Raw genomic sequence first — 17085 nt, 5'->3', positions numbered from 1 at the left:
TAAAAAAGAAAAGCCCATTTGTATTTAGTTCTCTGTGTTTTTTACTGTTGAACTTCTGGTAAAAATTAAAAATCCAGAACCCTTTGGTGTAAAATTATGGCTGTATAGAAAGGTACAAACATTTGCTTAAGATCAATATGAAAATACTTATAGACTTGATCTCACCCAGACAACGTACCCTATACAAAGCGTGTCTATATACACACCATATACTCCAGTAAAAATCAAAAGGAACAATCCGTAAGGAAATGCAATTCATTTAGGTGAACCCCCAAACTGGACAGGCCAGGCTTTTATTGTTCACTTTTACAATATTTTATGAAATTAAAAAAAAAAAATCTTTTGTGTAGTTCAACTGAAAAAGGTAACATATATGCAGATCTAATAACATCATTATATTTCTGCTTACTGTGCTTTTTTCCTCAGGACAGACCATAGAAGTTCTTGCTCAATAGCAAAACTACTACACTTAAAGATGATTCTCACATAAAGTTTCAGCTTTATGAATATTCTTTAGCTTCCAGATATTATCATAGGCCTTCACTTGCTCTGACTTAAGTCAATGACAAGACTCAGGTTTCAACAGGATTTAAACTCTTAAAGAATAAGGCAAGGATGATAAATTATGAAGTTCAGGGTAATTTAATAGGGACTGGAGCGCATCTTGATACAGGCATGACTAAATTTAACTAACAGCCACCAAAAAAGTTTCTCAATAGGTGCTCGAAAAACATGAAAGGTAAAATGATACAGGTGGTTACGTGCTAAATAAACCAATGCTTGATTGATGCAGTTGAGTTGGTCTGTTTTCAAAGCAATACAAATTAGATATTTTATAATAAACGTTCTGAAAATAGTAGCAACCATAAATAATCAGTGTATTAAAATTTCATTCAATTTCATAAAAACACATTAGGATGTAATTAATATATTTGTGCATACAATTTCTCATTTTGTACTAAGCTCTGAAATTCCGTAAGCAGTGAAGAATTTGCCATGTTTAAACATCACAGGAAGTTGTGTTAAATCTCTTCATTATTTTATTTTGTTCAGTCCTCTTCCCATCAAACATGCAAACACTGTCATCACCATTTTTGGCTTCACTTCAACCAGATCATCTGGGAGAGCATATATACGAGCACCAATTTTTCGAGCAACTGAAATGGCATACCTTGGAAAGTTAGAGAAAATACATATTATTTAACTAGCATCTACTAACATGTGAAGATTCATAGCAACAACAGATTTTAAAATCAGGATATGCCTATTAAATCAGCACTGGGTGAAACTGAACATGATTGTGAAGAAAAAATGTTAATAACTGTATTCGTAGCCATGTTGCTACTGGTTATCATAGCATTTATATTTCTCAGAAACTTAAGGATTACAGCAGGCTATATTAAGTTAATTGCGCTGTAGTGGTAGAAGATCATAAACTATGAACTCAAATGTTCTAGCAGACTTAACAGCTGCAAAATAGCTTTTGAATATTAGAATTCAAAACAACATTCTCTGAAACAAATCAACAAACATTAGTGTAATTCCTCTCCTCCTCTGAAATTGATAAATCATTAAATAAGCCATGAATTCATACATTTCTGCACTTTATGAAAAAAGAAACTATTCATTTAAAACTTACTTGGCATTATTCAATTTGTCTTGATAAGAAAGATCTTCTCTCTTGACCATTTCTTGGCGAACTGCTTTTGGTGCAATTGCATCTATCAAATCCAGGACAGGTAAACTAGTGCTAATTGATTTGTCCTAAACGAAAAGACTTAAAACATTAGTATTAGAAATTTATTAGCTTTTATTTTGTTTTCACAATGAAAGAAACCTTGCCTCTTTGAGAGGTCTAGAGGTTTTAGCACATCAAAATTATAATGTTCATAATGTACAATAATTTATACCGTATAAATGGTATAAATTGACTAAATCAAAGAAATTTCCCTCTTCCCTAAGGACAAAAGGGAACTTAAAAAGAAGTCCAAGGAGCAGATTTTAAAGACAACAAATAGGTTTTTGCATTCCCTGACTAGTCTTGCTTTCTTCTTTTTCTCATAATACAATTATTTTCTGCTGTAGCTTATGATCCACTCAATCATTTTTGCATCTCAGACGGTATTCTGAGCTAGTATGAGGAGTTTGTTTAGTCTTTAAAACATGGACACGTTTTCCTCAATTTTTAAAACAGAAGATGCATTTACTGCAATTATTTCTTCCCAGATCTCATGGCAGAGAAACAGCCTACTACAAGATGATGTTGAACCAACAATCAGAAAACTGTCCCAGTGAGTCAGGCACCATTTCTTCACAAGTTCAGCATAGAAGACATATGGCATGGCAGCCTTCATCACCAGAGTTATGAATTCAAATTCAGCCAAGTCCCACAAAGCCACCACACTACTTATATATTCAGATATAGTAAAAAATTTTTTACAAGGCAAAACCTCTACTTGAAGACATTGAATGCATGGTTCATCTCCCCCAAAAAAACAAAAAGCATTTTTAATTTTTCTTGTTTGAACTAATGCTAATTCAATAAAATTTTACTTTCACAGTCCACAAGAAGTATCAGGGACCTCCAAATTCTCTGCTACACAATGTTTGCTGTAGTTACCTCAAAATACAGACAAAAGTTCAAACTGCGAAAGACAATATATACATAAATGTTGTCAAAAATCAGTAATACAACGATTATGCTGGAGAATGTCTTCTTAAACCAGCAGTTTCTTGTCTATCTCAGTCTACCATCCTTTCAATTACCTTAAAAATAAGCAACCTCTCCCTCCTCAAAAAAAAAAAACAAAAAAACCACCAGCATACCAAGTTCAAGATACTGGGACACTTTATCTTATTTTCAACTTTAATGTTTATCAACATTACTACAACAAACATAGAAATAAGAGATAAAGCAATCCCTCTTAGAGAAAACAATACCTCCTACAATAAAAATGTAGTCTTCTGTTGAGTAAAAATAATTCAGTATTAACTTTTGCTTAATGCTTACCTAATTCAATGTCATAACATGGGAAGTTTTTAAATATTTAACTTGCTAGGTTCGTATGTTTCTGTTGTAAAGCACATTGACACAACTGTTTCAGTACATACAATAAACCTGTCTATGAATGCTACATTTGTGCACGAGTGCAATCACTTAACCAGCATTTCTAATGAATGAGATTCACACAGCATGATGCATCTGACATACATTTTAATTTTAAACACTTTTTAACATTTTAAATCTGTGAAAGGAAAGCTTCATTTATCAATTTGTTCATATCTGCCGAAAGGGAAAAACTCCAGGTAGCATTTTGAATTATTTCTGGATAATGACCAATAATGACAGTATTAGGCCTGTGGCATATCAGCAATGCCATTCAAGACACAACAAGTTGCTGGTTAAATTGGGTTCCCCCTGGTGGCTCTGTCACACGTTCACTTTTGAACGGCTCTTATTAAAGCCAAAAACCAAGAACTTTCCCTCCCTAACTTAAACTCCTAGTTATTAGATTAAAAATCCCAGATACGATTATAGGTGGAAAGAAGAAAGGTAAATGTATTTGATTACCTTGAAACTGGTAATTGAAGTTTTCTTATTTGCATTTGCAAGTGTCTGATTCACCCACTTAATAATAATTTCATCATTAACTTTTTCACCCTCTCCAAGGTCTGATAGCACATTCAAAGTATACCTTGAATAAAGAAAATAAGTCTGAATTAAAGCTACAATCAAAAGTAGAACATTACTTTAACACAGCAACAGGTACTTCTCTTCATAAGATACCCTTACAAGTTACTTTGTGCTGGAAAGCTCTTTCTCAGTTTTTAGAAGAATGAAATAACAATGAACATTTTACTAACAATTTTTAGTATGCAAGGTTTTAATTGTCAATGTATAAATTGATGTGTACATGAACACACATTGCTGTTGTTTCAATCATTACACATTATGTAAAAATAAGTATATATACTTATAAATTTTTATATATAAGTATATATATATATATGTGTGTGTGTATATGACATATTATAGGGATTTTATGATTCACAATAGGGACGCTTGGAGATGACTCTCCAAAATGTCCATTTTAAATATACTGTATAATCACATTCGGTTCATTGTTTTAGATTTTACTCATGTAAGCTCCTGTATTTCACAGATTAATATTAAAAATAACAATAAAAAGATCTGTTTAAAAAAATTGTTAATGTTCAAACAAAGTTAAAAGTCACTTGTGCATTTTTAAAAGTTTTAAATGGTTATTCAATTCCAAAAATTTTAATATGACTTGCAATTTCTATGTTCAAGTGTGAAATTTCATTCAGATTATGGAAACATTTGTATTTGATTATAAAGCTTATAAAGCTACACAACAGTGAATACATCTATCAGATGCACAGTGCACCTGTTAGACAAACTGAAGATCTGTCTTCATTTCCTTTGATGAAGAAACAGTGGCAAATACACACACACATATACATCACATATTATGTCTAACATACCTTCTCATCAGTTGCCATATCAAAGCCAAAGTCAAAGTTGGATTGCCCTCATTTAGATCATGTCCAGCAATACCAACCAGGGAGAATTTTGCTTTTGTCTTCCCAAGTTCTACTGCATAATTGCAATTCTCAATCTAAAAATAAATGTGTACAAATAATGAAGAAAAAATCCTCAATATTTCTATAATACAAATTATCCACAGTTTGAATCAATTTGGGTTTCTGTTACATTTTGAAGATTTATAGCCTTTCTGTATTGTACAGTTTCTAGAATTCTTGTAAATAGAATTATATAAAATTCAAATGATAATCTTATTTCACACCAGAGAAAAACAATTTCTTTGTTTTCAACAAAGTAATAAATACATACAAAATGAAACTTGGAAAAATACAAGAAATGGATTCTTTTAAAACAAACAGTATTTTTTTCACCTATATTTTTAACTGAAAAATGATCTTAAAATGAAAGCTCAGGGCTTGCACAAATTCTCCTGACAAAGTGACACCTCATAACACAAGAGCATAGACAATAAAATACATTCCAGGCTTGCATTTTATTTTATTCTTTTTAAACATAATTAAATAATTAAACCTTAAATACGATATTGCTAAATGGTGTCCACATTTTTAAAGTAAAGTGATATACAGCTTCTTATTTCTTGGGATAATGCTTATAAGTTAGAGCCTGAAACCAAACTGTATTTGTAGTGTGCACCTACCTTTTTCATATTACCACCAAGTAGAGGATAAGGACGTTTGTTGACATGAGTCCAATCAACTGGCACACGAGTCATTTCATACAGTTGGAAGATTATTAAAGCATCAGAGAGGTCACTAAATGAGAGTAAAACAATATTTTTAAGTACAAAATTTCATACTCAAAATGAAAATCTTAAGATTTTTAATAGGATGAGACTTCTGAAAGTTTATATTATGTTGCAGAAAAATTCCAGTCACCAAAATTAAAATTTTGTCAGCCTGTGGAGAAACTGGTCTAAATCGTGTCGCTTGATCTCTGCCACTATTTCAGTTAAATTGTACATTCAATTTCATTATTTCCACAAATCCTAGCAAAGCAAGCAGAGCAGTAAGTTAGTTTTACCAGCTGTAGTTGTTTTTATAAGGTACACATGTATACAACACCTATGTAAACATTCTTCATTTATTCATGCAGTTTTAGTTTCCTCATAGATTTTCAAAATGTTAAATCCTTATGCTTAATCTGCAGGTACAGATATATTTTGCTAAAGGCTTATCTAAACCAATAGACACCTTCGTGAAAGAAGGTAATTAGCGAAAGTATGATCTTCCCAACTTAAATTGCATTCCTGATAAACCTTTTCGACTACCTATTAGCTGACATTTTTTGTTGTAAGCCACCTACAAAGAGCATTGCTTCATAGCAGTTGTAAACCAGAAACAACAAATGCTAGCAGCGCACATCTATTTCTTGATCGTGAGTATAATATCTGAATCAGGTACTATTCAGTGTGGCTCTGCAGACTAATCATACTGTAGAGAAAACTTGGAAACCACCTTCAGTAGAAATAAAGCTTCCTTGAATTCATGTTGTTACCGTATTCTTACAGATACTAACACATTATTATGTCCTGGTGAGAAGAAAACATTACTTAAGAAGCCCTACCTGTATAAGTGATTAACATATGGGCTTACACCCAGTGAATTCATCCAGTTTCTGAATGTTCTTTCTTCATTGCTTTCTCCTACAGTGACAGATACAATTCTGTATAAATTACTTAGAGAAAACATTTCAGTAAGCAACGTTTAAATGACTCGGGTGCATACAATTTCCAGCTTCCATACTACATTTTTCTCCTCAAAAATGAGTTCCTCCTTTTCATAATAATCTCTATTGGCCAATAGAGCAGAGTCTTATCAAATTCATTGTCCCTCAATTTTGGGCAAAGAGTACAGAGAGTGCTATCAAACTTTCTTTTTTCTTTTTTTTTTTTAAAGTGTAGTTTTATAAAACACAGAAATAGATTGTTGATTGGATTCATTTTAGATAATGAATATATTATGGAGCAGATGGTGACAAATAACTAAACAATTCCTGAAACTAAAATAATTAGTGTAAAGTGTATTCAGCAGTATCATTACAAGTTTGAAGTGCCTTTTTCATTAAAGGCTAATACTGACACTCTGCAATTGCATTAAACTCCAGTAACCACAGCTCTACTCTCTCTACATGTAAATCTTCCATATTAATTTGTGAACATCTTCCAAAGAAACAGGCCTCACCTTTTCAGTTTTTAAACACTGGAGGCTTGGCAGGGCAACATCATAGTGGGAACATTTGTGATGCTGTTTACACTGCCAAAGGGGCTAGTTGTTGCAGTTTTAACTCTGGCAATGCCAGAGCAGCTGGAAGTTCCAGCTGTGATCGACATTTTCTAACAGAATAGATTCTATAAGTGCATTGCAGTCATCTTTACGGAGAGAGTGGTGAGGTACTGGAACAGGCTGCCCAGGGAGGTTGTGGATGCCCCGTCCCTGGAGGTGTTCAAAGCCAGATTGGATGGGGCCCTGGGCAGTCTGGTCTAGCATTAGGTGGAATGGTGGTGGCCCTGCATGTGGCAGGGGGGTTGGAGATTCATGATCCTTGAGGTCCCTTCCAACCCTGGCAATTCTGTGATTCTGTGATTCTGTGATCTTCTGAGAAATGCAAAAAATTCAATAGAAAACACCCTTCTCTTTTCTGACTTAGATTGTTCTTGCATATTATAATTAGGAGCCCCTTTATTAGTGCTCTGTATTAGTGTTACATTAATACATTAATTTCCTATGTTCAGCATTACCTAACAATGGACCTGTGACCAATTGTTTGTGAATCAATGCTGCAAAAGCCATTTCCTCCTACATCAAAGAACATTTCATTTCAATTCTCTGTAAAGAATGATACAACAGATTTCACTGAACTGAAATATGTGCAAATCTGAAGAGTACTTTGCTTTGCTTGTTCCTTATGGTATATAATGGTACTGAGTTTGTCTAACAAGGTTTATTTGGTACGAAAAGTTTCATTGTTCTTAAGAGTTTCACAATTCATGCTGACTGTATAAAAGCAAAGCAAGCACATATCATCAAATTAAAAAGAAACCCTCCTTATTGTTATTTCCTACCAAACTGATGTTATGGCATAGCTCTATTTTCAAATAGAGGTTACAACTTTAACCCAAATATTTTGTTTTATAGAAAAAGTCCTGGACTGCTACATGTATACACACATATGTATATAACAAAAACATAGCTTGAATTCAGATATTTCTGTGAGAAATTTCAGTTGTAATTGACATGTTGTGACAATACTCATATTATTTAAAAAAAAAAACTGTCAGCCAGATTATTCGTTACTTTCCACTTAATAATACATTATATTCACTCTATTGCTGTATTTCCTTTCTAAATTATGAGATCATACATATGAAGTTCACCCTAAAATTTTGTTTCAGAGATTCACTTGTAAAAATTAACAAAAATTCATTGATGATCACATGTTGAAAGAAAAATACAATTCTGTGAAGTCTTCAGGCAGTCAGCTTTGTTTCATAATTCTTCCCACAAAATTTAAAAGACAATAAAGGACTACATTTTCTTAAAAGCATTAAAAATCAGAATTTTTCTGTAGAAAAGATAAAAATCAAAGAAGATGATGTATAATTCAAGCAAATTACTTAATGAACTCTTGCTAAAAGTGTAGCTACAAAGACAGATACTTGGCAACTGCACTCAGAATTTTACAATGCATGCTTAACACTGACAAAAGAATCTAAAAGTAGGCAAGCAGGAGTAAGAGCACCATTTTGTCTATCGGCAACTCAATATAAAAAATATTTAATATGCCAACTTCAAACAAATGTCTTCATCATGCAACACAAATGTTCTTAAGTTTTCCAGATGGCTGAGAACTGACCAATTTTTCTCTCCATTCTTTTATTCAAAATATACCTTGTGATCCTACCAGGAGCACATCTTCTGCTGAGTGGTGCAGCAGATAGCCAAAATCATAGGAAAACTGCAGAAAGGGGACAGAGCTACACAAAAGAGAGAGGAGCAAATTTGGTAGTATCCTTTATATTTATAGCCATCTCTTTCTTCTCTCAGATCCCTATACTATGGAAGTGAGTGAGGAGTCATGAGGATGGTCAAGATCCAAAGGGTTCAAAATACCTGAGATTCTCTCTGAAAGGTAACAGAGCAATGCAATTTGATCACTCAATTCAGCTGGCCTGAGCAGGCCTTGAAGGCTGCCAGTGGAGTAAGCAACAACCTCATAGTACAGGCACACTGGACGAAACATGGGAGGACATATATCCATATATTTTTCCCCCCCCAAAATGGGAAGGTTTTCTGCAACTTAGAGCCCAAACTCAGCTACCTTTCCTACAAGTGAGAACTTCCCCAGAGCAATAGCAATACCCCAAAGTCATGCATTTACCAAGGACTCCCTTCTCCTCCCACCCCACATAAAATCAGATGTTCTTCCCCCCCCACCCACCCCGCTCAAATTTCATCTGAGGAATATTTGCTTTATGTAGAAATGCACATCACCAGACTTAAGCATTTTTAGCTTAGATTACAGATTATGCCTAGCATTTACTATCTTGAACACAAGAGAACAGTCAATTGATACTTTTTTAGGCGGAACCATCATAGAAAAGATGGGATTTGACTCAGGAACTCTAAGGCTTTCCTCTACTCAATCACATACAAATCTACAGCTTAAAGTCTTGGTTCAGGGAAAGCCTCTACAGGTTAGTTCCCCAGAAAGAACTACACGGTATTTGACTTGTTCAAGCCTCGTCCCCATTTTAAATGCATGATATTAGACCTATGCTTTTTCCTTCTACTTATGGCGGCATATTAAAACAATAGAAAGAATAACATCAAAATCAACGAACGTAAAAGGACAGAAATTATTAAAACACTAGAAATAAAAACACTGAAAGAACTGCAGAATAAATACTTTCACAGAGTACAGAAAAGTACTAAATACAGTACCTACATTAGGAGGGGTCAAATCTGCATTTCATGAAGCAAAACAGGAAAGCATTATAAAATCATGAGTCAGATTACAATACACCATCTATGATGAAGCTATAAAGAAATGAATGTTTGATATTTTGTCTAAAACTACTTTTAGAAAACATTAGTCAAAACATAGGACTTTATGAAAAACAAACAAGCAGAAAAACACATGAACAACATTATCTTTTGATGGTTGAGTTCTATGAGACAACACAGGAGTTATTATTTAGAGGCAGAGAGAAGTCTTCTACTTGCCTTTAAACATATAGCAATGGCATGGTTTATCATCCATCCCTAAAATATTCATTAACTTAAATCTGGTCATTAAAGAATGGTAATCTGGCATGCAGATGATTAAGACTTTTCCTAATGGTTTGATTGAAATTTGGATCTCATCTAAGTATTTTAGCAAAGTTCAGAAAGTAGTTCATCTGTTTCTTTGAAATGCCAGTGATAACTCTTTAATAATTTGACCCATCAAATCTCAGCTGCAAGTTAATATTCAGAACAGAGGAGCTGAACTGAATATATTCTACCTTCACACAGCTGCCATGCACAATTTCAAAAGCATACGTTTCCAACAAAATTGCAGCAGAGAAAGAGCAGGGCTTTTCTTCAATAATTTGTCTCGGACAGCAGGGTCTGCAGTCACTAGGGATATCACGGCTGGAAGGCTACCTCCTGTGCTTTGATACTTCTACCACAGCTGGCACCCGTGAAACGAGAAAAGCAGGAAGTCTGCAATAGGAGTGGTCTGAGGGACACAAGATTTCTGAAACAAGGATGCAGCAGAGCAGGCAACTTATGAAAGAGTGAGAAGCAAAGGAAGATGGACTCACCTAGATGGAAAGGAAACCTGATAGGAACAGTATGAGGAAGGCAGGAGTAGGCAGTGCAGAGGAATGTGTTAACATTGTTGATGATTCTCCCAAGTGCGTCAACCCTCATTCTCACCTTTCCTTTGAGATCAGTGAACAACTGTGAAATACACTAGCAGGACTGTTTCATTATCCTAGATTAGCTGGTCCACAAAAAGGGTAACAGCCAAAGACTGCTATCAATTATTTCTTTATCTCTAGCATTAGGGCTCTGAACAGTATAATTAAAGTACAAGCTTAGTGATGCGCTAGGATAGTATATGTAACTGATACAGAATTTTTGTCAGTTTAAGTTTCCTCTTTTAAAAGGAAATCAATCATACACACATGTGTATTCGTGTATATAACAAAACCCATGAAGTCATTTTGAAAGACTATAAACACAGTAATAGCTTTCCCAATTAGGAAAAGCTAGAACTTGTTCATTAGCTAAAATATAAACAGTATGGCAAGAAGAACCCAGAAAGGGAATAAGTGGACAGGTTTTGCTACTGCAAATGAATGACAGAAGGTTATTCAGGAATATCCTTTGGTCAGGCTAATGTAAGCAAATCAAAATTCCACATTCCAGTATTTGCAATTATGGGAACTTCTACTACAGGCTTATATTGAAAGGTAATGAAAAAGCTCTATATGCTGGTGTTAACACAGCCACCATCACACAGGAATCCTACATTACAGCCTAGAAGGGATAGTTAAGCAGAAATCACTAACATTGTTATCTTCTATATTCTTAGAAAGTTGAGTACCTTCTAATAAAGTGAGATCATAAGATGAATTGTCAGGCTTGTGTAGGGCTGGATATGTGTTAAAGAGATTTGCAACGAAAGCCAAATTGAGTTTAGGGTTGCCTGCAACCACATCAGCTGGAGTTACAAACTGCCTGCAGCCCAATTTGTCTGCCTGTTGGAGCATGTATTCAGCCCTCCTCAAGTCATTTTTATCCTACAAGAAAAGAAAAAAATTAAGTTGTAACAATCCAAATCTGCAGTCTAGCAAATCTTGACCTGTTCCTTTAAAGTCTGAGCTAGCTCTTCCAGCCTGTAACAAGCCCCTTTTCCTTCCACTTCCATTCTATCCTTTACTTTTGCAGCTAACTGCTCAGCATGCCTAATGAATCACAGCAGCCAGAGATTATGGAGTTTCTGTCTCCAAGCTGTTGATTCCCTCACCATGCATTCTGAAACATGGGCCATAGGTTCATCATCTCTGCTTTAGACTGACATTCTCAAATATAGTAAATTACAGATGATCTCCAAAATCCTCTTTAAAAGAGTCTGGACTTTTCAGAACACCACCTTGTTTTCCTTCAAATATTTTCCCTCCAAATCTTTTCAGTTGGTGTAATGTGTAAGGTGTATGAAAAGATAATTTGTTTATAATTGTTTTTTCTTAAATATTAATCTAGCTAGAATAATTAAGACTTCAAAACCGTGTAGCACATACTTTTTGCCTCTTATCGTCACAGCACTAGGAAGTTAATATTTAGAGGGAAATTAATAATTGATTTACTACTATTGGAATAAAGTCAGTAACTCAACCAGAACCTTACTGTAGAACCAAAATGCATGTTACTGATACTGGTTTATATAATCATTTTTCTGTAATGAGCTATAAACTATAGGAAATTACTGGGAAAAAAAGCAACAAAAACCCACCAGTCTTTCTTACTTCTCATGAAAAATAAAACTCTTGAAGGAATTTGAAAGGACTAAAACTCAGTTAAAATGAAAAATTATGCATGCATAATTTTCAGTTTAGTTTTCATTATTACAACGAATACTGAGATTTCATTTAAGATTTATACATACATCGTAGGCAGTCAGTTCAGTTTTGTATCAAACACATTCTCCAAGTAAACTTTCCAACCAGCATCACCAAGCAGCCTGAAGAAAAGTGTTTTCAACATCTAGATAGGCTTTTCAGCAGTTCTATTCCTTTACAACTCACAAGGAAACACTTCACTTCCAAGCTGTTTACTGGAAAGATTAGCACGTTCTCTCTGAATGCTAGTTAGTCTGAGGAGAGATTAAAGTACCCTTTTTTCCTTGCTTTAATTCCAACAGAACTGAAGCAGGATACTGTAATATTCAGTATCCAATACCCAATCCCACAATATAGCTGGACACTAACATAAGTAAAACAGCTCAAAAATTTAGACTGGAGGATACATAATAAGCTCTGGAACTTTACTAGAGCTTTTTTTCCTTTGGCATTGAGGAATCTCACTGAGATTGCATGTACTTTACAACAGCCAAATGGGATTCTGGGACAGCCTTGCCACTAGGATGTTGGATACATATACAGTCTCAGATAATTTCATTCTATTTTTTAGATTTCAGGATACTTACATTAAAGCCGGAAAAGTCAATTTCAACATGCATTTCATCAAAGTCACCTCCTTTGGGTGCAATCTGATTTAACAGATGGTAGTATGCTCTGGAATCCTGCAACAGAAGCATAATATTAAGAAATTGAGCAAATACTCACTTTTCATCGCTATTTGCTGCTGTTATAGTCTGATTCAAAAGCAATCTAAGTCAGAAATATGCCACTCCAATTACAGTCAATATGGATTTTGAGCCTTTTTATTATAGCATTCACATAGAACCTGTTAAGCCAGATAAAAGAACGGGAATGTCAGCTAATTGTTCTGAATTGTGCTAGATACATTAATGCTGCTGGGTGCGCGTTATTTTATTCATTCACGCTTATTTTTAAACCAACAGTTTCTTAGGCTTTTCTTTCTGAATGGACTAAGTAAAAAGAATTAAAAATAAGATCAAGTGGCTCTTTCAAGATTAATCCAGTGACATATTCAGTTTTTAGTACGCTTCTCTTTTTTCCCTACAAAGAAACTAGAAAATAACCTAGTAGTTTTGAAAGTATTTAATACTTTTCTTACATAGCATATGACATCTCTAATCTCTAAGCAGTTTTCATACAAAACCCTAGTTTGCTTTAATATTAGCTTTCTCAGTGACATCAAAAAAGCTACTAACTAGCAATTAATCTTATTTTTTCTTCTTTAGAAAAGGTTTCCTACCACCACAGGGAATCTGGCTCCTTTTCTTTTTGTTTTAAAATATTTTTTTTCCCTGTTTCTTGAAGTGGAGTTACTAACATACTCTGCATACCTCATGCAGAATGACTGAAAATGAGCATGAGGAACCAGCACGTCTTTCAGTACCCTTGGGTCATTAAACTAGAACATCAGCTAAACAGTGATTGAAGGGGGCTGCTCAATCCTTGGATCAAAGAATAGAAGCTACCTCAGAAACCTCTCTGAATAATTGTTCTTTCCATAAATTCCTTCCTATTCTTCTGTAAAATGCTAGGTACAAAATGCAATAAACATTAGCAAATATAAACCAAGAGAGGCTTTTAAGTCATATTCTTCTTTCTTAAAAGAACAAAAGAAAGAAATTACAGGTTTCTGCAAATCCAGGAGCAGAGAAAGATGGCCAAGTAAAAAGGCAACTAATTGGGTAGTACAAATTGTCCTAAGTAGATCTAATAAAAAATTTAGAATATTGGAACTGCCCTGAATATGGCCCTGTTGGAAATGATCACTTTGCACTGTGGTGTGAAAATATTCAGTACAAGCAACTGAACAGAATATGAGATCGAAACATTCACTGTTGAAAAAATATAGGATTAACATACGCATAGAAAAAGCAGCTGATTAATATTCTAAATACTCCTGATCTGGCTCATCTGTTTTCTATGCATGGCATGCTTTAGTACCACTATATTCAGTTATCAGTGATAACAGCATACCCGAATGTCTTGACTGAAGTTACTGATTTTCTGCCACCCTGCATTGGTCAGATGGTAGTTCACCCATCGTAACAAGAGCTCTTCTGGGGAAAGCTTCATTAACTGATCTAGTTCTTCCCCTTCATTTAGCAAAGCGATGAGAGCTGAAAAAAAGTTTGAAAGAAATCATCGCCATCATGGTTTCAAAGCAGTTAATTTTAGAACTCCACGAACTGCCAGAGCTGGCATTACTCTTACCTTCATTTCTAGAGATCTCAATATCAGCAAAAAGACCAACTTTAATTATCTGCCACAAGAGACCTAATACCAAGTGTGGTTTTCCTTCTTGCAAATCTTGTGATCCAATATTGACCACTGTACAGCCAATTGCAGATGCTGAGTTCAGAGCCAGGTTTAAGTTTTCCTATTTGGAATAGCAACATTTTATACATTTATGAGGATGTGAATCTTAGTAGATTTGTCCATATTAAAACAAAGTTTTCTAAAAGTTTCTGAAGCTACAAATAGTAATGATTAGTTCAATGGTAAGCATTATACAGCAAGAGATTTTTCATGGACTGATGTCTCATCAACAGATAATTGAAAACATTATTCACACTGCTTAACATGTACCCACTGAAAAATTGTGGATCATCTTCCACTGCTTCGATCACAAATCAAAGCCTAATTTATAGTGCAAAAGAATCACATATACAAATTAGAAAATACTGTTCAAAACACGAGGCACTTCATACTGTGGAGAAATGTGTTAATATGGAATTTTGATATTAAGAGGATATTATATTTTGATTTTAATATTAAGAGATTGTTGTCATCACAGTCATCTTTTTGGCTCTTACATAGCCTGACATTTATTCAAGCATCTCAAACAGTACTAAAAAAAAAATCACAGCAATTCCACATGTTGATACTAAAGGTAAAGTAAATGATTGAGACAGACGAAAAATTCCAAGCAGAAGAAGACACAGCTGTCTTATTACATTTTTTTTTCCCTTTCCAGTACCATACTTGATACACTACATGTGCTTATTCTGTCTCTGTAGATCACCTTTGCTGACACATCTTCCTCAATTAAGTAGAGATTAGAAGACTCAAGCGGAAGATTTACTTACAGAAATAGTGAAAGGAGTGAGCTTCTTCTTATTAATAGCCCTTTCATCAATTGTATCTGGTTGTGAAAAGTTAATCATTTTGCTAAGAAAGAAAAGTCAGTTTATTTATTTTTTCACTTCACAGATAATATTTCATTATTGCTTATAAAATATTTATAGCTTGTTTCAAATGTTAATGTCTGACAAGATTAAAAATAAGACAACCTCAATCTCTAAATCTTTTCTCCTTAAATAATTGTACATTCATACAGAAAACTCCCACATAATACCTACTTAAAGAAATTTGAGCATTTTATACTAAGTAACAGACCAAGTCCCTGTTGTCAAATAAAGACAGTGAGAGATTGTAACTGTAAACTATTCAGAGTTAAACAGTCTTCAGAGAAAATATTTGTACTAAGTAATTCTTCAGGACTGCATTCCTCCAGTATTCTGTATCCATGAATGATCTAATGCCTTGTTACAATTGTGCTAAGAACTATTACTCACTAAATACAAAATCACAGCAGAGTAGAGTTAAAAGATATGCTATGAACTCCTTGCAACAGATTTAACTCAGATTTCTATTCCTCCCATCCTACAATTTAGTACATCTAGTAACTTAATACTTCAAGTTGCAAAGACTTCTAATTATATCATCTAATTAATAGGTGAACTGTGTAACTATCTCCCTTATAAACAGCCTGTACATATCTGGCATTTATGATTATTGATCCAAAGAGGAAAAAAACTTCTATAACATATGCACAGAGAAACATAAAAATGTAGAAAAACAAAATTTCTATACGCAAACAGATTTTTCTCCATCCTACACACTGGACAAAATATTTATTAGTCAAGTCCTGATGTCAAAGCTTGCCAGGGATTTTTCAATTCACATCACTGGGATCAGCACTTAACCTTTGAGAAGAGTTTTTTCTCTTTCATGCAGCCCCACACTCACCAAAGAAGAATGCCATCTGCAAGGGATTTAAAAAGACTAGCATCTGATGGGTTCATGGGAAGAATGTGCTTACAGTCTGGGTCATCTTGTAGAGCTTTATTTATCCAGTTAACAAAAGCAACCTTTTCTTCCTCTGAAAAGAAAAACGTCATTGAAACAAATTATTTTCGCTTCCATGAACAAGTACCACTGAACACCAGATTTAGATTAAAGAGCTTCATCTGCAGTAAAGCTCCCTAGCTTCATAGGAACCAGTCATGGAAAGGGAAATGGCCATAACACACTTATCTTTGCCTTACTGCACCCTCTGAACAACTGGTGAATTTCTAAAGGAAACCAAGAAAATTCAGCAGGTCGTCTTCATCAGAGCTCCCCTCTAGCAGATCAGCCCCTAAACTGTACTGATGCACGCAGTTATTCCTCCCCACGTGCAAGACCCTACACTTGCTATTGTTGAACCTCATCACATACCTCAGACATGAAATTCTAGTTCACAGTTCATCTTATCATAACCTAGACAGCTCATGAGCTAGGTCAGATGAACTGCACTCTAGATGAGTCAGTTTCTCTCCATTAAAACTGAAAAGGAGTCTAAATTTGTTACCTGAATAAGAATGCTGCGTCCCCTCAGTAGATATTGCTGATGTTCCTCCAAGTGCTGTAATACCCAGCTTTTTGTTTATTGATTTTCGGTAAGATTTGCTAACATCTTTACTTTTCAATTCCTGAATTAACTGGAATAAGAAAGAAAGAGCATTTTGTGATTGATAATTCATGATTTAATACTTAAGTAACTGTTTGAAATTAAGTCCTCAAG

The 17085-nt window shown here is 34.4% G+C and overlaps 1 protein-coding gene across 7 annotated transcripts in view; it reads right to left on the bottom strand.

Annotated features, from left to right (window-relative positions):
* Window positions 1–33: 33 nt before the first annotated feature.
* Window positions 34–17085, bottom strand: part of PLS1 (plastin 1) — a 39765-nt gene continuing 22713 nt past the window's right edge. For all 7 annotated transcript variants that reach the window (XM_090147340.1, XM_031596292.2, XM_090147341.1 and 4 more), the window contains 13 exons: window positions 16873–17002; window positions 16269–16401; window positions 15326–15407; window positions 14451–14616; window positions 14214–14356; window positions 12785–12880; window positions 11183–11378; window positions 6152–6230; window positions 5226–5340; window positions 4507–4640; window positions 3572–3695; window positions 1640–1764; window positions 34–1171 (listed from right to left, as the gene is read on the bottom strand). In XM_090147340.1, coding sequence (XP_090003466.1) covers window positions 1036–1171; window positions 1640–1764; window positions 3572–3695; window positions 4507–4640; window positions 5226–5340; window positions 6152–6230; window positions 11183–11378; window positions 12785–12880; window positions 14214–14356; window positions 14451–14616; window positions 15326–15407; window positions 16269–16401; window positions 16873–17002 — 1659 coding nt within the window. In that variant the 3' untranslated portion in view covers window positions 34–1035. The remainder of the gene's footprint in view (window positions 1172–1639; window positions 1765–3571; window positions 3696–4506; window positions 4641–5225; window positions 5341–6151; window positions 6231–11182; window positions 11379–12784; window positions 12881–14213; window positions 14357–14450; window positions 14617–15325; window positions 15408–16268; window positions 16402–16872; window positions 17003–17085) is intronic.

This window comes from Phasianus colchicus, chromosome 10, assembly GCF_987193195.1.
Source record: "Phasianus colchicus chromosome 10, bPhaCol1.hap1.1, whole genome shotgun sequence".
In the NCBI taxonomy this organism is placed as follows: domain Eukaryota; kingdom Metazoa; phylum Chordata; class Aves; order Galliformes; family Phasianidae; genus Phasianus; species Phasianus colchicus.
The sequence above is the reverse complement of the archived record's forward strand: the minus strand, read 5'-3'. Positions and strand labels throughout refer to the sequence as shown.